Raw genomic sequence first — 22,947 nt, 5'->3', positions numbered from 1 at the left:
TCTCCACCCACTCATTCCCATCATCTAATCATAGCCACTTTACTAGTACTTTTTTGTGGGTTCTCTATAATGTTAGCTTGCACTGCATATCTGATTCCTTAACAATTAACAAGCATACTTCTTGGTCTTAAAGCTTTGTAATGTGTATAAAAGGTACATCTAATGATGCCTGTTATCTCTAGAATTGCAGCTATATTACCTGACACATTTGTTACATGTTGCAATGTCAGTTTCTGTTGAAATTACACATTTGTCAAGTTTCCATTGGTGGTCCCCAGCTCACTATTAACGATACTTGACCCAATTCTAAGGGACTACAAAAAAGGGTAGAGAGAACATTAGTACAACTGAATAATCCCTCTTATGCTGTATCTATTGCACGAAAAAATTCATTTAAATAGTCTCTACCTTACCTAAGCCCTTGTGATGAATGTTTCCTATTGACAAAATCCTTTAGGCCAGACTGCCCACAGGATATGCGGATTTGAGTGAAATTTTATCTGGCTGAAGACGGTCGATATTGTCAAAGTTAAGTGGCCATAGACCCATACACTGCTACATTGACTCTTGGCAAAGGAGTGATTTTTCAATCAGAGTTGGTTAAAAAACAATATTGGTTGCATTGGGTCCTATTTCTTCAGTTTTAGATGATCCTTTCTTTCAACTGGTGGGCAAAGCCATATAGTCCAACTTTCACTCCTCATATAGGGAGTTTGTCCCAACTCTCTTAGCCAAATAAATAATTTCTGATTCTCTCCATTGTTCCATGTTTTTCTAAAAAACTCACATCCCTTCTCAAAGTTTTACTGCAGCAGACTTAGTGTACAGCAAACAAAGATGGGAAAAAATAAACTAAGATTTTCTTCACTGCTGCCTGGTTTCCCTGAACAACATGCTCAGTAACGAAAGGTGGTGGTACATTTGCAACAGGAGTCTGTGGTGGAAACAGTCAGAAACCAGTGCATATGACAAGCACCAGAAAACCGGGAAGCTAAAATGGAAAGAGGTTAAGGAGTCAATGTGTGCAAGAAGATCCTTACAGTGGGGGGAAACTGCAAGAGGAAAGAAAGCTGCCATGACAACACTGTGCAAAACCAATAATTATTTTAGCAGTTGCAGCACCAGGGCTACATAGATGAGGACAAAGAGAGAAAGAGAAAAGAAATAATAGTCTCACGAGAAGAAGCTTCTGCTTATACCCTTAAAAGTCTGGGTTTGGCTAGTGCGGATTGTTGAAACAAAGCAGACTCATCTCTGCAGTGTACATTGTGCAGGTTAACAGACAGGGACTCAAAATACATTTGTACTACTCACATGGGCATAGCTTAGAAAGAAAAGCTGATTGTGTGTGAACTCAAGGCCCGGCAGTAAAGGTTCCTCTTCTCCTCCCCTCTTTTCTGCAATCCATCTCCTGTATGCCTGGTACAAAAAAACCAAACCAAACCAAACAAACAAAAGAAACACAAAAAAAAACCAACAACAAAAAACAACAACTTAGTGCCTTTCAGTGTCTTGGAAACTAATCACCTTTTTCTTTTTTTAATTAAGTAATACTATGTTTTAGATATCTTTCCTCTGCTTACCCTGAAAGCCTCTCGCAAACCTCCATTATCTGCAATGTTTTCTGCCAAAGTTCTCTTGCCTTTCACCTGGCAAAATGAAAGAACATCAGTCATTTAATTCATTTCTGAACTTCCTTCTTGATCAAATTCAAGAAACAGGGGAAAAAATAAAATAAAGCAAGAATTACCTCAACCAATCTCAACCATTATATCTCTACTAAAGAAAACTGGGTTTCAAATGTGAAAACTGTCAGTAAACAATTCTCCATGATGAGTTATCCTGGCTCTGGTCCTAGATCTCTAGGACAAAATGTAGTAGAAAAAACACACTCAAGAATCTAGTCCTTGATCTTTGATCTGAACATCAATAATATTCCCCTGAAGACTGTTTTTGTCTGGTTACATGTGACATCCATTAGCCCCTTTCTTAAACTTTTATCTAAAAGGTTATATTTGTTTTTCTACAAAACTCTTTATGTACTACTGGGATGCTAAAATATTTTTAAAGTCATAACCTAAAAAGGCATAATTAAAAATAACTGTTGGAGACAGAATTGAAATTGATAGTATATCCAGTGCTCTATAATTAGGTGCAAAGGAGATCCACATTGCTTTTCACTGGTATTGATTCCAAGAGCAATAACAACCAAAATACATTGCAAGAAGCAGTGCTATCTAAACTTCCTGAAAAAGCCAGTCTCCTGGTATTACTAAGTGCAGTATTGTTACAAAAAAACCCTCATTTCTGCAAGTGCAGCGTTACCTCTGATCACCCAGCCTACTAGGGTCTTTGTGTTACCAAACTGTATTTGTAATTAAGCAGTTTTACTCTCTGATATGCCCTGAACAAGAAAGGTAACTGAGCACAGTTTTGAGCAGAGCTCTGGAGGTCAATGCTGTCCTGCAAATCCTCTGATGACAGGGTCTCCCATGCTGCAAGAACAAGTATGGGGGTAGGTGTCAGCACCCACCTTAGTTTCGGGATGGTAAAGGGAAAATGGGGGAGAAGAAGTAAAAGGACCTAGAGAACACCCAGGTATGTGTGCACAGCGCTACCACTCAGTGCAGACAAGCACCCAGATTGGACTCAAGGCATCTTGCTTGATGCCTTGGGTCCAGTGTTACACCCAAGGGTGTACCAAAGGAGAAATGGGAGCATAAAGAGCACCCCTTTCCTGCCAGCCATCCCTGACCTCAGGAGGATGGGGATGGAAGTGGGAGAGAGGTTTTTAGGAGAAAAAGTGCTGGGACAACAGAGAACATACACACACAGCAGCTGCCTTTTTTCCTGGTCTACCTACCCACACATTTTTCTTGCAGTGGGCTTGTGAAGTAGACTGATTGAGAGCATAAGATGAGAGTAACCTAGCAGTAGCACTTGGGCCACAGGTCATTTTAATAGGTGGAAGAAGTCTTTCTGCTGATCTCAGGCAGCTCTGGGTCAGGTATCTGAGACTACTGTGTGCAGACAGTTCGTGACCGGGCTCAGGGACCACAAAAAGCCCTTTATGTGATTGGATGACTTTATGTGATTACTGCACTCTGAAGCTATTTCTATACCCACTTTTTCTTTCATTATGCTTCTTTTCTGAAGACATTTTTATTGCAAATGAGATGAGAAAGAAGAAGAGTAAATAGGTTTCTTGAACCATGTAAAATATTCATGCAAGGGTAAAAAAATCTGCAGAATGTACAAATATCGATGTAAATGACAAGCGGAAAAAAACTCTTTGCATGCATTGCTCTTCATACAGAAGCTATAAAATATGGAAGAAAAAATAACAAGATTCTTCTTCTATCATGTTAAAAGTGCTTTAGGTTATCCCATAGAAGTAAGAGGGGAAAGCCTCACAGACGACAAGCCTGTGGGTAACAGGATCGCTCTAGCAATCTCATCCACAGACTTCAAAAGCAATAGCTACACTGGAAGGGAAATTCAGATCTAACTCACCTCAAAAGAGACTGTAGAAGGCAAAGGGGGTGGTCAAGTCAAAGGCAGGAGCATGGGAAGGGCTCAGTCACATCCTTGGGAAAGGTTTTAATTGCCTTCTTTAAATGGTACTTTTGTATTGATAGTTTTTGTCCTACAGATATTCAGGAATGAGCCTGAGATAATTTATTTATAAATTAGCTTATATAAGGTATGTCAAGTCTGAGTTGTTGGACTTCAGACTGGACTACAATATGGCCTTGTTAACTCTGAAACTAATACAAACACCCTGGGCAAAGTGTTGAAATTATTGCTAAGCATTCATTGTGACCTCTCTATTCTTAAAAGACAAAGAAATAATTGCATATCTGATTCTGAAATGTAATTAGAGGTGGTAGAACAGAGTAGGGGGTGGGTATGTGTTTTATCCTGAAAATTAATATTAAAAAGATTGTCCCAGCCAACATTACTGGAATTTTAGCTACTGATTTCTGATGTCTGGGATCTATCATTCATTTTGGACACTTACATGATGTGCACATTTTCAGAGAAGCCCATAGGTCTGATAGACAATGAAACAGAAACCATTTCCTTGAACTTTCTTTCTCAGTCCTTTTCTGTGAGCTACTATCATACTCCCTTCATTTGAGATACCAATTAGGTCTGCATGCACGGAAGAAATAGCAAGAGCTGAATCTGAAATAAGGTAGGGTTTATGCATTCATTTTAGAGCTGTAATAAATAACAGGTAGAATTGCTAAAGGAATCTATAAAACTTGCTATTATATTCTTCTTTTTCAAAACGAGTCACTGCTCAGTTTTCATTATGGACCTCATCTTCAGAGGACATTTAACATACTCACAGCAATTAGACCAGCCCTGCTGAGTGGCTTCATCTTCTTTTTCTGATTCCAATACAGCGTAATGGGGAGAAATGGTTTAACCCTGTCACCAGGATGTGAGTAGCACTATTTGACTGGACTAATCAAATCTGACAGACAATTTTTATCACAATTATTCACTTCAAAAAATTATTAGTTATGAGAAATGAAGTCGGTAGCCTAATATCCCAGTATGTTGTGATTTAGAAAAAGATGACTTAAAGAATCCAAAACCTCCTAATGCACCCCTGCTTTCAATCACTGGTATTCTACATACATGTAAGCCAGCTTTCTTCCAGTAGTAGTTGCTGTATTGATCAATCATGCATTTTGTTTTCTCTTTAAATTTTTCTTCAGAGTCAGTTGTCCACCAAGGGTCTAAATTTCCATTTTTGTCGTATTTCCGACCTCAAAAAAAAAAAAAAAAAAAAAAAAAAAAGAAATCAAATGCTGCTGTTGTAGAAAGCCCAATAGTTTTCCAGTTTTGGAAACTGTCTCCATCACATGAGAAGTGAATGTACTCGTGTGTATAAAAAATTGATAAGATCAGCGAGCAAAATCTTGATCCTACTCAAGTCGGTGGTGAAATGTTGGCATTCTATTTATTGTCATAATTTCCATTTTCAGAAAAACATAGCAATGACTAATGAGTTCTATTGTACATTTTATAATTACAGAGTGTAAGAGGCGTATGAGCCTTCTTGTAAGTATAATTGTGAGTATTTTTCATCCTCAGCCCACAGGTCTTTGATTCTGCAAACCTGATGATAATTAATTAATTATTAATTAATTATATGCTTGACCAGCAAAAAAAAAAAAAAAAATCAGTTTCATGAAAACCTCTGAAGTTTCAATTTTTGCCTTGGAGTAAAACCAGAATATTCGGACCCTATTCGTGGAAGCAGGGAGAATACATACATCCCATTGCCCAGGCTGATGGTTACAGCCATGGTTTCTGGATGAGTCAATCTCAGATCCCCTGCTCCATTTTATCTGTAAGAAAGTGTCTAATCTCCAGCATATCTCCAGCCAGTCAGAAAGGAACCTAAGATTTGGTTCCCTAAGCAGACCACTATCTCTTGCCAAGTCTCTTACCTTTCAAATATAGAAATATATACATCTTCAGGGAATTTGTCATCTTGAACAAGATAACACACAGAGGGGTGGAAAGAAAAAGGAAATAAAAAGATCAAAGAGAACATTTTCAGTACTCAGTATGCCTACTGGCTGCTCCCTGTCTTTCTTCCCTGCAGTCATAACGAAGACTCGAATCATGGACCAAGGTTACATACACATGGGCAGCTAAACTTGCCCTGAGAAAAGTCCTAACATGTCTTGTGCCTACCTTTCTGCAACAAAATACTACAGAAGACCTGATAGCCAGACCTTTAGAAGTGCTGGGTCAGCGCTGAAGACTAAGTGCAGGCCTTTCACATCACATTGCAGGATGGACAAGTCAGCCAGCCCTCACATTCTGCAATATCCTCTGTAGCATGGGCTCTTAACCTTGCAATGCTCAAATGAAGGTCAGTACCAGAAGACAAGTTTATCAAATCAAACTATCCATTCAAATGCATGGATACACTTGCTACACCATAACTAGTATGACATGGAAGTGGTTGGGCAGGTGGGAGTTTGTGAAGAAACATTTTTCCATTCTGTAGTGTTTGCTTAAGCAAAATGTTGCAGAGCAGTGCCAATAGGACACAAGGTATTCCTTTTATTTTTTAAAAAGTATTCAAAGTAATGCAACGTAAGCAACCTAACTTTAATTGGCAGTGAGCTATAAGTTTGCTTTCCTTAAACTCTTTATATTTTCAGTGGAAAGAAGTTTCTCTAGATAGTGAGTCAGACTCTCAGAATTGCTCCCTGGAGGAGTAGGTTCATGTTTCTCTCTCTCTCTCCACCTCTCTCTCTCAGGAGCCCTGTTTTAAAAAGTACTTTACTGAGATAGCCAGAGTTAGATGGTGGCAATGCCCCATTACACCCAGTTTTTCCAGACAGTTGGTTTGACATTTTCAGAGTGTTTCTTCTTTTTTAATATTTTGCAATACATTTTCCATTCCACTTTTGTTTCTGTGCTGTATTTCAGTATTTGTACATAAATGCACTTTGAGAAAAGTCTCATTGCCCTACTCACTCCCCCCAGCCAGGAATTTCTGAATCTATTGTTGATTTAATTTCCACTCAAAATAAACAGAATGTGTCAAACTTGTGGTGTGCCTTATCAGAGAAAATCTGATTCAGACAAGCAAGAATGTATGCAAATGAATAAAAAAATACTACTTGAGATATTTTTTACATAATTCAACATTGTTTAAAGTCAAAACAATTTAAAAGCTATAGCCTTTTTATATACAATCACTCTAATCTGCCAATTTGGGAAAAAAAAGTTATCAACATAAGCACAAATACTCACCATTGCTATCAAATCCATGAGTAAACTCATGGCCAACAATTACTCCTATGGCACCGTAGCTTAATGACCTGTAACACAAAGAAGTAGTTTCCTCAGAAAGTGTCCACATGCATTAATACTAAAGGGCAGAAGACATCAGGGAAGATCATTATTTATTTAAACAGGGGAAGAAATGGGACTAAAAATCATTCCTGCACAATTTTGACTTAAAATTTTCGAAAGCCTGAATGTTAAACCCTTACTTGTTTAAAAACAGCCTTTAATGTAATACTTTGAAAAACATTGTGACGGTTCACTCTTCTAATCAAATCTCTTACTAGCATCAAATGAGCTCCAAGATGTCTCCTTCAGCTGACTGCATTGTGTGTATTCTAAATGAGAACAGGACAAAGTTATAGGTGAAATTATTCTCTTAGCATCATCATGAGTCAAAAACAGATCAAAGGCTGCAATGTGCTTCTGTAATGCCAGTTCCAATCATTCTGCACTGGCATGCACAAATAGACTTGAAAATGACTGACTCTAGTTTGTAAACCATTAAACTGTTCTCCCTTATTGTTTTAAAGAAGAGGTTAGACGATTTCTTTGCACCTGCCCAGGAATGGGACATGATCTATAGTCAGATATAATGCACCATGGAAACAGAATAGAAATAAATATTTTGTATTTTTGATCGGCAATTATTTATATTTTCCTTATTATATCAAAAAAACCCATGCATCTGGGAGAAATAGGGATGAAAGAGGCGAAGGTTTGGGGCTTTTTTTATATCCAATGCAGTGGATATCGCAGGAGGAATGTGATCTCTTAAATGCATCTCTTTTTTTGTTAAGTTGTTCTTCGTGATTTTAATTATTTCAGTTGTTGAGATGTCATATTTCAAAGTAGCTCATAGTATTTCTAATACATTGTATTGAAATAGGAGAAAGGCCGATGGTTTTGATGTGATATGTTATTACTGGACCTAATGATCCATTGCACACTAATTGCTCATCTCAGTCATGCCCAAAAAGTATTATATCATTCAATTCCCATGCTCCCATGACAATTCTTCTCTTTGATTTTTTCTTTCCTGAAAGGTAATTCACATGTGATATAATCTTCCCTACTTTTTTTCATTTGGTAGGGGGTTTTTGTGTTTTGGTTTTTGTTTGTTTTGTTTGGGGTTTTCTGTTGGTTTCTTTGTGTGTTTGTTTGGTTTTTTGGTTGGTAGGTTCGTTGGTTGGTTTTGGTTTTTTTTTCCCAAGTACTATTGCAAACCTTTGCTAAAATATGCTAGTTACCATTATACATTTCAGCAATAGAAATACCATCCTTTTGTGTGACAAATTTGTAATCTTGTGTAACACACCGTGATAATTATCCATACTAAAGGTACTATATTACACTTGTTTTCCATATCTGAAGTGATTGTACAGCATCTTTTGCAGCTAGAGAAGTATACAAAGAATGGCCTAAAACATGTAGGGGTCAAGAAGAACCAAAAGGCCCTATTACTAAATACATCTTATTTTTCCTCTAAGGTTCTTGGTCACCGTGAGTGGCAGGGACAAACAACAGACTGGTGCCTCATCAGTCCTGGAGCTTCCCCCAGCTCCAAAAGATGGGCTGAGTATTCAGGTGAATTTTGGCCTTTGTTGCTGTGAACCTCCTTCAGCATTTTGTCCAGCTCAACAACATTTTTGCCAGAAATGCTCCCAGCTCTGTTCATCCTTTTCACTCCTGGAGCACAGCTGGACAGAGATGGAGGGGATATGGTGCAGCTCAACAGGTACCATATTACAGGGGAATTTTCTGGGGTCCAGGGAGGTTCAGAGGACTGTAAGGAAGCTACTGACTCAGGCAGCTTGAAGTTTCTATTTCAATATATCTGGCATTGAAGACCTGTAACTATGACACATGGCATTTGAATAGTGTTCTATTTCAGGTCCTGAGATGTAAAGTCAAAACTTAGCGTGCCTTTATGCAAATAGATGCAGCTGTTTTATAGTGGTTATGCTGGAACTGGACACTAAAACTCCACTAAATGTTAAATATTTGCTAAATCAGTTTTCGAGCAAATGCTGATGACTTCTTGATGATTTTTCTGTTCCAGTGCCATGTACTGTTTCTTATAAGCAGATAGAAAACAGAGCCAGAATATTTCAAGGACAAAAGCAATCTGTTGTCTGATACAAAACAGTTACATTTGTTTACTAAATTTCATTTTGAGATGTACTCAAGAAAAACCAATTTAAGTGAAGGTAACCTTTAAACAAGAGAAATGAGCAAAGTGTAATTCTTTGAAAGAACCACAATTTTATCGCTATGGCAGAAGGTCAGTGTACAGAGAAATCTCTTCAGAAAGCAAAGCTGGAAACAGGTCTGCAATAACTGCACCAGAAAATAAGCTCACCTTAACAAGAAAGGACTTTCTTCTATCCCCAATTAACCACTTAGAAAGTCACCTGGCTCATAACAATTCTCTTCAAATGCAAATTCATTTGTTCCTAAATTGAATGTCTCTCTCTATATATATTGTCAAATTTCCTGTTTACAAGGACACATACAGATTGGAATATGGCAATCTCAACATGTTTTAATTTTTTTTTTTTTTTTTTTTTTTAACAAAGATTTATTAAGGATATGTTTCACCAGTAACTGGCTTTCTATAACTGCAGAATAGCTTTCAGGAACTGCTGTCAGAAACTTTTCATGGTCTTATCTCGTCCTAAAATAGAAAGTCATTGAACTGCACAAAAGCAGTGATTTTTCAAAATTAAATATATGTGACCTATAATTACTCTTCCTCAGCCTCAATAGTGCATGAGGCTGCTCAGGCAATCACTTATGCACTCAAAGACATTCTCATGTACCTCAAAAGGCACAGGCGAGGGCCCACTGTTAATCTTAGATGTTAGCAGAAAGCGAACAATAAACTGATAATAAATGGCTTCTCAGGGTATTCACTTCTGTTCAGGAAGTGTTAGGTACCTGATTTACAATTCCTTTTAATACCTGCCGTGTGCAGACTGCTGCATCTTCATGCTGTAGCATTGAAACACTTCCACTCAGGTGCACTTAATTAGCAATTCCTCTGAGAAATCAGTCATCAGTTTAAGGTAACAGCAACAGATACAGATCCCAAGGGTAAGAAAAGTAATCGCACAAAGCAGCAGTTTTCAAAGTCTGGTTTTTCAATAATACAAGCAGGATGCAGTAGGGGAGAACACACAGCCTAAAGGCCAAGCTTTCCCCACAGAAGGACAACACAATAATTCCTGTGTGCTACCTGTAGGTCTTCAGCAGTGTAGCCTTCTTCTCTACGCCCTCTTCTCTGTCTATATGTATTTCCAATACCTTTCCCTGTTATTCCTCATTTCTGGGTGTCAGTGGTTCCTTGGTGCTGTACTTACCTAGGATACTCTGTTCCCCAAAAGAAAGGCTTTTGTAGTTCTCCTGCTGGGAATCCTGCAACAGCAAAAACAGTAATAGTGAGGTCCCTAGTTCAATATAGCCGAATAACAGGCACAAAGCTCCAGGATTTGGATTTTATAACCTTTCCTGTTAAGTTTCAGAAGGTTTTGCTATAGGAGCTTTCCCTCAGGTGGTAGTTTCAGAATGAGGTAGAGAGGATCTTTAGAAAGAAGCAGAGATTCTCCCTCCTTCAGGACCATGATGGCAACAAGAAGCTGCACTGCAAGAACTTTATTTTCTTCTGTGGTTACATGCATATCTGTCTGTAGAAATGCATGTGCTCCTGTAAATAAACACCAAGTGTTTCCTGTGAAAAAGAAGAACTATCGGATTGCCCTCAGATGTTAACAGAGAATATATAGGCAAAATGCAAAAAGAACGAGGAAACTTAGGTCAGTGAGGCTTCAGTGCAGCAAGAGACATATGGAAGTGACCAAATGTAAGCCTAACTCCACAGTGTCTATGAAAATCAAAGGTAATTGAACACACACACTTAGGTAAAAGAGAGCTATAGACTATTAAGGCTGTAGAGTCAGTCTAGCTACAGGAGTTTCTTGGCTGCTTCTGGTAGACTAACTAGATGCTAAAAAACTATCACTAGAGACATTCTAGTGAGTGATGATCTACTGATGTTGCACATAGGAATGGAAACAGTTCCTCAAATTCAAAGTCACAAGTCTATTTCTAATTCCTGAATGACATTTCAGTGCCATGATTCTGAAGACAGTGAAGTAGATCATGTTAACAGCTAACAAACTGCTAAATAAAACAAAGGTCAAAGTTTTGAATGCTGGAGAAAAGGGCAATCCTTCCAGACTCAAATGTGGAATTTGATGTCTCAGGCTATGAATTCCCATGTAAAGTGTGGGCATACACCTACTTTGAAGGTTACCTCTCATGGACATCAACTCGTCAATGAGGAACCAGTTTCCACAGGTGATTCACTTGCTTTCCCAGGAATCTCTGCTTCAGCTTGTGGGTCTCTCTTCATGAAATCACATGGCCACTCAGATTGAAGCAAAAACCGCATTTCCTTGATTCTGATCCTTTTCAGTTTTTTGTTGATAGATAGAACAGGAATTTCTTTGTACCTGAGACAAGTCATCAAGCAAGACTTTTGTCTTTTCCTTACAAAGTCTCTAAAGGCAATATGCTGAGTGTAATTCATGTCAAATGATGTGGCAAGTGGCATGTCCTCCTGGCCTGCCTCACTGCTTTTTTCTGCTGCTCCTCTCTGGCTGCCTTGACTACCTGTTTGCAACTAGCTTACAAAATGTGGTGGGTGTGTGCGTGTGTGTGTGTTGTTCTTTTCTTCTTCTTCTCTAGATGTTGGTTTGTTTTTTGTTATCATTTGTTTTTCCTGTGCTGCAAAACACAATTGTACCAATGTCAAGGACAAAGTTTTCCTGATCTAACTCTCTTTGCTTCCCAGGACACACAAAAGTGTATTTACTATGTATGCTTTTAAATATCTCACAGAAATGGCACACTCATGCAACCTGATGAAAATTGCCTGCTAGTACTACTAAGTTAAGAGTTGGTGTTAAGAGCTGCAACTCTAGTCTGAACTACATTGCCTGATTCCTTCCAAATATTGAACCTCAAGAAATGTTTTTGGACATGCCAGAGACCATTCAATGAAGGAACATTAGGGTACACAAACCCTGAATGATTCTTTTCCTTTTACAGCAGATGAGAGGAACTGTTGCCAACATGAACAAATGAGTCCATACTGAAGATGATATGAACCAAGGTAGTACAGTCACCCCACAAATTCCATTTAGGGATCACACAGTCCTCTGTGCCTTGCACCACACCAAGAAGCTGTCAAGATCTTGTCAGGAGATGCAATTATTTTGTCCAGATATAGACTTAAGTAGTGAGTTTGCACCTGTCTGTGGGCCATGTAGAGGTAATATACGTTATTTGCAGTGAACTAGGTGCACACCTTCATTTAGACTCATCCATCTAAGAAATATAATCTGAAGGTGTCTTCATAGGATGTTTTTGAGACACCATCAGACATGAGTTAAGCCATGAGATAAAGTTTTCCCTGAGCAAGTCATGTGAATGAACTGGAAGAAGTTTCAATCCTGAATCCACACAACACTTTGATAATTATTATACTCAAAGTCAGAATCCATTTTAGGTAAGACATACCTGAGCACAGAGCTTCTTGAAGGAGTGGTTTCTGTTTCTGGGCAGCTGTGTGAAACACCTTTGTAGTTTGATTGCACTAAAGGAAGCTTAGGAAGTATTTGCAGGCCAGAGCAGACTCAGAAGCCACTAGAATGTAATACACACTTAAGATAAACTTGGGGAACTGAAATGTACTATCCACACAGGATTTTTTTTCTCCTTCTTCCTTTTTAATAAAAAATAATTGTCTAGTTTTGAAAGGGATTCTTGGTCAGGTAGTAAAGCAAAGGTGTCCTGTTCTCCAGAGTTTAGAAACACTAAATGAGGGAGGGTGCTTGTCCACTACTTCAACACTACAAGAAACAGATCCAGAGTTAGCAACATAGGGCATCCCTCTATGTTCAATGTCTCCCTCAGGCAAGCAACAACCAGATTGTCCTTGGAAGGAGAAACGATAACGTCGTAGACCTAGAGTCTCCTTGAAATTGTAGCAGGAGATAAATCACCTGACAGTTTCTTATTTTATTCTGTTTTGAATCCCTCAATTTAGGCAATTCCCTTGTGAAGTCCATTTCTTGCTTGCTTGGCATATTGTACCTAAAAGAATTAATAACAAAATTCAGAGAGCTTGTGGTAGGCCGTAGAAGCTATAAATACTAATGGGATTATTTATATGCCACTGGAGTTCAAGCAAGCAAAGCATTGATCTGGAAGAGTAGGTCGGCCAGACTTCAGAGAGCTTCACATCTTAAGGAATGGATACAGGCACTGAAAATGTACTTCAAGCTAACACTTCACCATAAATCTAGCCTGTAGTGCATCTTTTCATACTTTCTGCCTCTACACAACCCCAGAAGAGTGATATGGGCTGAAAGGCTCTCTTTCCATACACTATCTTGGTAGTGCAGGTTTGGAGCCTACACTCAAGGCCATTACTCAGCAACAGCACACAGAAAGAAAACTGTGTTGTCTTATTACAGACCCCGACACAAACCTGTCTATCATATGTAGGACCTGGACTTGCAGAATTTGGCTTGCCTACCTTCTTACAACCTACGTACTTTTGGACCAATGTCATAGAACTGCAGCATCATTCATAGATAGGCACTGGTGTTGCAAGCCACAAGAGCACTGGAAATCTGTGGACAGTTGAGTTCGAGCTGTCACAGAATAGCGCTGATACCCCACATCCATGCATCTTACAGGTGACAAAATGGGACAGCCAGGCTAGATCATCCTCCAGATGGACTTCGTGCCATTGATCACAACACTTTAGAGCCCAACAGTTATGATCACAGCCCTTTAAACCCAGCAATTCAACCAGTTTTCAGTCCACCTGACTATCCACTTGTCTAACCCATTCATGAGCAGTTTGTATGTGAGAATGTTATGTGAGACAGTGCTGAAAGTCTTGCTAAAGTCAAGGTGAATCACATTCAGGGCTCTTCCCTTATCCACTGAGCTAGTCAGGGAAACTTTTTCCAGGATTTACTCCATCATGTACACAGGGACTGAGTACACATGTACACATGTGAGCTGACCAGCCTGTAGTTCCCTGGATCTTCCTTGTTGAAGACAGGAGTGACATTTCCTTTCTTCCAGTCCTCAGGAACCTCCTCCAACCACCACAACCTTTCAAAGGTAATCAAGAATGGCCTCACAATGCCATCAGCCAGCTCCTTCACCACTCATAGGTGCTCCAGACTTGCCTTCTGTTCTCAAGGGCCCAGAATTCCTGAAAGCCAGTCCTACCAGTAAAGACTGAGGCAACAAAGTTAGTGAGTACTTTGGTCTTTCCCATGTCATTTGTCACCAGTTCCTTTGATTCCATTCAGCATTAGACCACATTTTCCCTAGAATTCCTTCTGATGCTGCTACACTTGCAGAAACATCTGTTGGTGTCCTTCACAACCTTCACCAGATTCATCTCCAGGTAGGCTTCAGCTTTCCTAACTCCTGTGTCTGGACGCTTGAACAGGAATTCTTTGCTGAACTTTCCTCTTACTCATCTTACTGTTCTGGAATATGGGGGCATTTCAAGCAGTAGAGTACATCTGGCTTCCTTCAAATGTTTCACTCTAAATTTATGCTGATCTTGAAGCTCTGACAGCACTCTACCTGCACAGGACTACTTTTAACTTAATTGAAGGCTTCTAGCTTCCTTCTACCCATTATTCCAATTTTTAGCCTCTCTCCACAGCAAGGTGCTATAAAGCTTTTTAGAATGTATTTCAAATTTGAAACAATTTTTTTCCTCACTTCTACAGTGGCTTTACTTCCATTAATGAATCCATTTACCAGCTAATACCTATATGGTGTTATTATACACACTGTGCAGATGAACGCTCTGGAACTCAGTGTAATATTTTTACTTCACTGAAGAGACACAAGCAATCACATTTCATCTGATAGTTCACTGAAACAACGCAGACTAATAATGGATGAAGCAAACTAAAAACACATGAGGTGGCTCACCAAATCATAAGGAAATGTGTAGTTCAAATCTAGATATGAATTCAAAGTCTATAGTTCAATTATGTTATTCAGTCATATCGCATGATATTTTTAACTGAGCGAGACAAGATCAAGTAGAGCCTTATTCCAAGTCAGTGCATTTACAATTTTCAATTATTGGTCATTTTGTTTAAAGCAACTTCTGAAGTGAATCCACTACATAAACAGTGGATATGGGAGACAGCTGTGTTAAATTGTGTGATACACAGGGTACTCTGCCAATTGCTGTACTGGCAATTCTCAGATGTGTTTAAAAGCTGGTTTTCAAGTGTCATTGAATGAATTCAGATGGAGAGTTTTAAAGGAATAAGATATAAGCAGAAGACTAACTGCTGGTCAGTAAACAAAGGATATTGAATTCACATAAGGAGTCAAACATGAATATGACTACAGTGCTGGTTAGTTAAGTACATTTGTTTAAAATGTTTCCACAGACTTCTGTTTGGACAACTGAGATGACTTTATGTGTCCTGTTTGGGCTCTAGCTACCAGCCTTGATGGGTAAGGGTCTTCTGCAAGTTCTCTCTCAAATACACTAGAAACGAGGAAACATACTGGATGCTGTAGAGTATCTCAGATTGCTTTGAGCAACTATATGTAGGTGACTAGGATCAAACTCTCTGCCATAACAGGGACCTTCATCATGCGGATGAAGGATAGAAAACATGAATTGTGTAAGGACACAATATAAACTGTGTAAGGCACAGTAACTGTTCTACACTATGCATGAATACAAAGCTTAACATTCTGAGGAGTAGTGAATAAATTCATTAAAAGATAAAGAGAACTGATGGTCTTAAAGCAGAGGACTCAGCAGCATCAGGTTCACTTTCAGTTTCTGCTTCACCTGACAGGAGGTTCTTTGCTGCTCATGAACAAGAGAGAACCTGGCATTTCCTAAACTCAGTGGGGACCATGAGGAGAAGCACAATATGGTTTGTGAGGGGCCAAGGAATACAGGGTGCTAAGAGACTAGGGAAACCAGTGAAAATGCCTGTTTTTACAAGAAACTTTAATCTTCCTTTTCTAAAGGATAAAGCTCACTAGATACCTCCGGGGGGCGGGGAGGGAAATTCTTCTGTTTTATACATTTATAGATAAGGATTTTAGGAAGAAAAATAAAGAGTGGATGTAAGGATCATGCATCATATCACCTGTGACTGTAATTAAATAACAGAGAACACTGGTCATTGGTAAATAGGGAAAACTGAAAATGAGAGCTCACTTAAGAACACTTAGTGCTTACTTAATAACAGGGCTCAAAAATTGTCCAGTCCAAATCTGTTATGTTCATTAACCTCCTGGAAACTAACAGCACTCTTGAAACTACTTCATGGATAACCTTCCAATTAGTCTAGTTCTTAAGGGAAGAGAAAGTGCCCTTATACGCAGTCCCCTTGTCCTGCCCTGTCCCCAGCACCGTGCTTCTCTGGCTCCTGGGAAGATCAGAGCTCTCCCTTGCAACTCGCAGCATCAGCAAGCTGCTTTCGATAACGATGACACTTACTGGCTAATATGAACTCTCATCTGTGGTTTTCTCTATGGCTGCTAATTTGAAGGTAATTTTAGAATTCTGGCTTTGCTTATATCTACTTCCTGTAACATGTAATGAAGCCACTTTCTAAAGAGGCCACTTGACTTTCACTAGACAACTGCAGTACAAGCACAAATGACTTAGAAGGAGTATGGGTATAAAATTACAGAGATAATATCAACAGTAATTAATTATCCAACACATCTATTCAAGCTTACACTTCATGAGTGTGCTGCTTATATTTGCCTCAGTTCACTGTAAATCTCCTTTTCATTACTGTTAACAACCCACAAACGTTACTTTTTTTGATACATCTTAGAGACATGCATATCTACACTTGGAAAGAAAATTAAATACACCAAATGTCTAATGAGCAGTTCCCTTCTATTATTAACATATTCAAGGGCTAATATTTTCGTGCTGTAATGAAATAAAACCTTTTCTTCAACAGAAGTACGCTAGTATACTTTGATCATAATTTGTATCTATTTTCAGCACATACTTGTTGAATACTCTACAGCTCATTAAAATAAACAGAGCCTTTCAGAAAGTGTTTTTTGTGTCCCAATGGTGATAATTAAAAATGTAGTATTCATGCTGCCGAGATTATAAGAAGGGTACTTAGATACCCTTTGAGAATCTAAAGGCAATGACATGTACCTGCTGTCCTTGTTAAGTACCTATAATTGAGGGGAAATCAACAAGCAAACACAAAGAAAATTGAAAAATTATCCAAACCAGGATTTAACATGATTAACAACCATTATAAACATGCATGGTTGTTAATCCAAGACACTTTGAATGGTGTAAAAAGAGGAAATAAATAATTAGAACTCATGTAAAGAGAATATCAGGAGTAAACTTGTATAATAAGATAAATTATATGTACCATATTTTTTAACTCTGTTCTTTGCAACACATCTTACCTTGATAAATTTCCTTATTTTCCTTTGGAGATATTAACAGGGTTGTTGACTCTTCAAGTTACCAGTAGTTTAGTAATGAAAATGAAATGCAATAGCAAACATAAGGATTTTTGCACTATAGTGCAGCAAAATTTGTTACAATCTACTGCATATGCAAGTTTTGCTATATTCTCACAAATATAATAATTTTCTAGGTCATCTAGTTTCTACTCTATTAATTTCCACTTTAAGAGAAGAAAGACCTTTTCTTACAAGTAATTGAGTAATCAAGTAGTGAAGATAAAAACACACCTTGCCCATGTATGAAGACTGCGTGGACTTGTATGGAGATCAGAGTGATTTTTTGCTTAATGCTTATGTCAGTGATACAGGCTGCAGAGACAGAAGAATTTGTAATCCTTCCATCAGGAGTGTGTCAGAAAATTGCCTGTGTTCTGAGCACAGAAAGCAAAAGCATGTTCTTAAAGTTCAAAAGTGATCAGGAACTCCATGTTCTCCTCCACTTCTGCGGGTACCTAATGATACCTCCTTTTCAGAATCCATGGTTCAAGGCACTGATGTTGCTTTTTCTCTAAACTATTTCACAAAGCTTTCAGTGGCTAATCAAGTTTGGAGTTGCTGTGGTTACAGTGATGACATCATACAGTACATTTCCATTTCCAAACTGAATGGCCTTAATTTTTAGAATCAATTTTGAAACTAAGTATTTTCCAGTTAATGGAGAAGCTGCTTGGCAGAAATCATTTCTATTATGCATTTTAAAATTCTCATTTCTCAAATTCTCCTTCTTAGTAAATTCATTTACCAAGAGCAAAAATAGATGGGCCTTGAACACACTAAAATCTAGTTTGCTCACCGAAGAGCAGCAGCACTCAAGCAGATGAAGAATCTGTTTAGTTCACTCTCTTTTTTCCCAGCAGTGGTTAATAGTAGTTGTGTATGGAAAGTGTGCTGGGCATCTGTGAGGTAATTCTTCTACTAGTATATCTTTCTAGCTTCCAACAATCAGCAACGGAGGGACCTGTCCTCCTGGATTGAGTTTATATCTGTCTGTTCTTTTGTTCAGAACAGAACAGTCCCTTTTTCAGATCATCTGCTAATACAGTGAACAGTACAGACCCTCATAATGCACCCCTCCAACTAATTCGAAAACAAGTAATTTGTCCCTACCTCCTTTTCTTATCTCTGATCAGTCACTAATTTATGAAAGGACCTTCTTTCTTGTCCCATAACAACTTCCAGTTAAGAGAATTGGGAAAGACCCTTATAAGAGTGTTCTATGAAACAAACAGCATACTTACGTTTTCTGAATTTCAAAAGACTCTAATGGACTATGAAAGTATGAAAATTTTTTTTCTAAAAGAAAAACAAAAAAACTACTCACATTGAATCCTCCCCATTATATCATATGTTTATTCATTCATTTTGTGATCACAACCAGTTTCCTTCATGGATGGGCTAGAAGAATGTTTTCTGCAGATCACCCTGGATTCTCTTTTGAAAAAAAGGATTTGACACTTACCACACCTATTCTTCTGGTGCTAAGGCCACTATAAGTGGTAAGCTATATATTAAAGCTGGTTGTTTGGCAATTTCTTGACAAAGTTCCTTTGAAATACCTAAGCTAATTTTATCTGGTCCTTATATTTGTCACAGCTCATTTTATTAATTTCTTCTAAAGTACCTTCTATTGACACTAAATTTGGAACACTTCATGGAACTCAGATCCCATAAAAAAATGCTCCAAGATAACAATTTCCTGAACTCTTCTAATGCAAGGAATTGTATCTTCTTTTTATGCCTTACAAACTTTCCTCTTTCAGTATATTTGAAAAAAAAAAAAAAAAATATTAGTTTTTGTGCTTTTAGAAAGCTGGACCTCAAAATCTTTGTGGGTTTGCCATATCACAACTTTACACTTATCTTGTGAGAGTTCATGCTTATTTCTTATTTTCAAATGACTTTCATTTGTAGAACTTATTTTCTCTTGTTTAACTAGGCCACTAAAAAGTCCACAGTTTTTATAGCATATCAGCAGTCCCTATAGAATTTTCTATGGATTACTACTGAAAACACAGCTGCAAAGCAGCAAGGTAATCATTGCTGGGCATGAGATTTGCCCAGCAGATACGCCATGCAATAGGAGTGTGTGTAGGCTTGCAAGCTTCAGTTTCCCGCAGTGCAGTTCTTTCCCACCAGCATTAATGGGAACTCGGTAGTGATGTGTCAAATATTTATCAGCAACCTCAGACCTGGGCATGTTCCTCCCACATTTCACAGGGCCTCATTCACTGCAAATCACACGAGCCAGCAGTGTAAGACTTTGTACTGTGCCTTTCTTTGAATCTTCCCTCCTATGGTGCATCATTTTTAGGGCATGATTACATTTGTACACCTCTCTCAGGTAGGAAGAGGGTTTTGCTCAGAAAGAACCACCTAAATCCTTTTCCTCTTAGGAACAGTCTTAAAAGGACAGTGAGCAGCACTATCCAAACTTCAAGGTCAGATGCCAGCAGTACAAGAAGGTCAGCAGTTACGATAGAAAATACAATTGCCTCTACACCCATGACTGATTGGTCACGTTTGACGGCTCTCTGCTTCGTGACACCATCAGACACAGTGAGTGTGAAATTTAGCTTCAGTGACTCCAGCCTCTCATTACAGCTTTCTCTAATGTGCCATGGCAGAGTGGCTGAGAGAGCTGAATGCTGCTGAAACTTGAAAGGACCCAATATCAAAGAAGACATAACAGCCATGGTTCTCATTTCAGGCTGAATGGGCTTCCTCTTGTTCACACCATACGTCTGAAGCAGCAGTGGTGGCCGGTGCTTAATTTGGTAGGAGCAGCAGCTGTCGTGCTCCACATGTCATGCTCACAGCTGTGATCAGCTCAGGAACACCTCCCTCAAGTGCTCCCTCAGATGATCAACAAACATGTGGCTCCTTAATGATGGCAGTCCTCTAATTAAGGTAAAGCAGTCTAGGCCTAGAGCTAATTTTTATAAAAAGAACAACCTAATTATCACAAACACTTTACAAACGAGCTCACTTGGACACAAAATAATTTAAGTGATTGGTCTGAAGGCCAAAATTGCTTATACAAATTGGTAGGAGCAGATACTAGCTGACCCAGATTGCCAGCCTTCTTCTGTAACCTCTTCAGTGTGATACATTCATTTTGTGCTTTTCAAAATCTTCTCTCTGTGACTAAAAGAGATTCAGGAGGAAAAGTGGAAGCCACTTTGTGATTTTTGACACTCCTTTCCTAGGGGACTAAGAGCACAAAGGTTATGGCAGCTGCCTTCCAGACCCTGATGGCACAGAACAAGAATGGCTGATTTAACTTGCAAAGCTGATAAAAGTGAAGAGAACTGTTGGGGTAAAGATAATACTGTTGTATGAAGAAATACTGGTACAGACTTTTAAAACCAGTTAGAAATTTTCTATATAAAGTCTCATTAAAGCAAATGGGAATGAACATCCAAATCTATACACATCATTGAAAAACTCAGCTCTTTATCTCATATGCTTACAAACTAGGATTTATGCTCTCTGAAAAAACAACCAGTAACTAAAATTAGCACAAGACAGGTTGCACTGTATGTACAAGATAATAACATCAAACTATAAAGGTAAGAATTTTAAGTTAACTACAGATACCACTCCTTGTCCTTGAAGGCATTGAACAAATATGCTGGTCTACATCACAGCCTCTTCTAGTCATGTTTATTGCTACATGTTTATTAATACTAGAGGACTGAGTTGCTAACACTTAAAGAGTTACTGTATAATTATGGAGGTATGCATACACATGTTTTTGCTACAGAAAACAGAAGACAAGAACGTTAACCTTTAGTAACGGTAATTTAAGCTAACATTTGCAATGGACAGAGTACACACACAGGCAGTCACTGGAACTCGGCAGACACAGGTAACTCCTTAAGCAACAGCAATCCAAATTTGCGGGAGCCCTTGCTTTTCCAGAACTATCCTCCCACTTAAGATGTCTCATAGCTGAATTACCAGGTTTCAGTTTTGATTTTCAGTCACAAACACACAAACTATACAGATACTATCTGATACACACATTTCACAAACAGGCACTTTATAAGGAGGCTCAGAAGTCAGATACTCACTGATCTGGTTGGTAGATGCACTATAAAAAGCATTTACAGTAGTTGGGCTTGTAAACCACCTGTAATAAGAGCAAAATAAATCAGCTGTTAGTATATTTACACACCTTTATGAACATAATGAGCAAAGATAAAAAGGGAACTCAGTGAAATGAAGCATAAATGTGAAAGACCTAGGATACACTAAGTATTTCCGCATTTCAACACATGCTACCACACTTCCTAAAAACATTGAAATCTATTGTTTAATGGTTGTATTTTAAGTGTGTATGGTCAATGAATTTTCAACAGGAGAGATTGTTAAGCTTCCTATTAGCTCACCTGTTCTATTTCTAAGTGACCATTGTGCTTGTGAGGTCTGTCATACCAGCGCACTGAAGTTCACTCAGAGGCTCCTACACTGACAGCAGCTGTGAAAACTCTCTTAGGTGTCTTTCAGCCATGTGGGGAGAAACTCCCTCTCAAAATTAGAGGAGAGTAATTTGAAACAAATGAAGTGGCTTCAGATGCTTTGCTAAACAACTACTTGAGTACCTAGGATGACAGCAGCCACATGGGCAAGTGCTTTCTGGGAACATAAATTCAATATTGACAGTGATTTCACCCACATGAGTGGAAAATATCAGCTGGCTTCAGTAAGATCAAAATCCCCTTGGATGAAACTCTGATTTTTGTGAGTCCAAGATTTCACTTTATGATTTTATAAGGAAGAAATGAGATAAAAGAAAAGTAATAAATATCATGAGAATCAGGGGTTAATCCATAATAAATTAGAAGCAATTCTACTAAATGTCCAGACAGGAACATCCTGTCATCTTTAGCAATGCATAATTTCAAAGATTTGTAAAGCCAAATGAATGCAATGCAATTGCTTTGGAAAAATTATTTCAAAGAGAAGATATGGGAGCTGCAAAACAAAGAGTAAGACAAAGGAAGATCTATCAGAACACAGAAAATGTGTGTTGTCAATGACATTCACGTTCACGATCTGTGCTTTAAAATAGCACCATCAAATGATTGAGTTAAATGCAGATCCTGACTGTTTTTCTGTCAACTGATGTCCTCATGTAAACCACACAACAAAGGGGAGAGGTTTTAGAATAGCAGCATTCTGTGTTTTATCAATAAACTTATTTGTTTCTCTCATCTTCAAAGCTTAGCAGCTTGTTTCACAATGCAGCAACTAGAAAAACTAACCAATAAAAGCAAAGGGTGTTGTCATCTAAACATCTTTAACCATCCAACGTATTATAGACTCTAATTGCCAGAGATAACTCTCCTGATTTTTTTTTTTACTAGGAGATTCTGAAGAGAAGCAGCACAGGTAGGTTATTTTCTGATGAATTCTCTGTTTCCTCTGTAGTGAAGAGATTAAATGTCAGAGGTCATGTAGTGAGATAATGGAAGACTGAAGAAAAAATTCTTATGGTGAGGGGATAAAGAAAAAATTAGG

At 38.4% G+C, this 22,947-nt stretch overlaps 1 protein-coding gene across 1 annotated transcript in view; it reads right to left on the bottom strand.

The window, feature by feature from the left end:
- PHEX (phosphate regulating endopeptidase X-linked) overlaps positions 1-22,947 on the bottom strand; it is a gene marked incomplete at both ends in the record, with an annotated part of 101,149 nt that overhangs the window by 3,985 nt on the left and 74,217 nt on the right. The window contains 6 exons of the mRNA XM_080344463.1: positions 1,315-1,419; positions 1,584-1,649; positions 4,651-4,781; positions 6,793-6,860; positions 10,188-10,242; positions 21,498-21,556. Coding sequence (XP_080200589.1) covers positions 1,315-1,419; positions 1,584-1,649; positions 4,651-4,781; positions 6,793-6,860; positions 10,188-10,242; positions 21,498-21,556 — 484 coding nt within the window. The remainder of the gene's footprint in view (positions 1-1,314; positions 1,420-1,583; positions 1,650-4,650; positions 4,782-6,792; positions 6,861-10,187; positions 10,243-21,497; positions 21,557-22,947) is intronic.

Source organism: Nesoenas mayeri, assembly GCF_963082525.1.
Source record: "Nesoenas mayeri genome assembly, chromosome: 1".
Classification (NCBI taxonomy): Eukaryota; Metazoa; Chordata; class Aves; order Columbiformes; family Columbidae; genus Nesoenas; species Nesoenas mayeri.
The sequence above is the reverse complement of the archived record's forward strand: the minus strand, read 5'-3'. Positions and strand labels throughout refer to the sequence as shown.